Here is a 923-nt window from a genome sequence, read left to right as displayed (position 1 = left end):
AGAAATTGAAGTCTTGGAGGATGTGGAATATGGAGTGTGGGTCCCCTACTGTGCATTTTTCTTCGCTCAGTAAATATTGACACCCACTGTGCACGGTTCAAGGTGCCCAGCAGTTACAAGTCGGTCTGGTGCATACATCCGAGCGCGAAACCACTTAGTACACACCTGCCCCCCTCAAGTTGCTGTGTGCCCTCCTAGCCTAGGGCACCCCGCATAGGTAGCTCTATGTGCCTGAGAAAGGGGCCAGGGGAACTTGTGAGGAAACCCTACTGGCGACTGGATACTCCGGACATTTTCCCCCCGCATTAACCTGGTCTGCGCTTTCTCTTCCCTCCAGAGCCCTCCCTCCATGGAGTTTGGCTTGCTTAGCGAGGCGGAGGCCCGGAGCCCTGCCCTGTCGCTGTCAGACGCAGGCACTCCCCACCCCCCGCTCCCAGAACACGGCTGCAAGGGCCAAGAGCACAGCGGTGAGCGCGCCCCCTTCTGGGGGTGGAAGAGATGACAGCTCGATCCCCCTGGGGGTGTATCCAGGGGGGGAGGCCGGGCGGGAGCCGGCGGCTGCCGAGGAGGTCCCTGAGCCCGAGAATCCGCGCAGGCCTGGGCGCCCTGTGACCTGCCCCCGCCCTGGCCCCCAGACTCGGAAAAGGCCTCGGCGTCGCTGCCCGGCGGCTCCCCCGAGGACGGCTCGCTGAAGAAGAAGCAGCGGCGGCAGCGCACGCACTTCACCAGTCAGCAGCTGCAGGAGCTGGAGGCGACCTTCCAGAGGAACCGCTACCCCGACATGAGCACGCGCGAGGAGATCGCCGTGTGGACCAACCTCACCGAGGCCCGCGTGCGGGTATGGCCTCCCTGGCCCGCCTGGCCGCCCCCTCGCGGGCCCGGCGGGCAGCAGGTCGGGGAACCGGCCCCCGAGGGCCGGCCCG

The 923-nt window shown here is 65.9% G+C and overlaps 1 protein-coding gene across 1 annotated transcript in view; it reads left to right on the top strand.

Moving 5' to 3' along the window:
- Positions 1-345: 345 nt before the first annotated feature.
- The window catches only part of PITX3 (paired like homeodomain 3), a 1627-nt gene continuing 1049 nt past the window's right edge, over positions 346-923 (top strand). The window contains exons 1-2 of the mRNA XM_027767397.1: positions 346-467; positions 636-838. Coding sequence (XP_027623198.1) covers positions 350-467; positions 636-838 — 321 coding nt within the window. The 5' untranslated portion in view covers positions 346-349. The remainder of the gene's footprint in view (positions 468-635; positions 839-923) is intronic.

Source organism: Tupaia chinensis, unplaced genomic scaffold, assembly GCF_000334495.1.
Source record: "Tupaia chinensis unplaced genomic scaffold, TupChi_1.0 Scaffold144255_1, whole genome shotgun sequence".
NCBI classification, from domain to species: Eukaryota; Metazoa; Chordata; class Mammalia; order Scandentia; family Tupaiidae; genus Tupaia; species Tupaia belangeri.
This window is presented reverse-complemented; position numbering and strand designations above follow the sequence as displayed.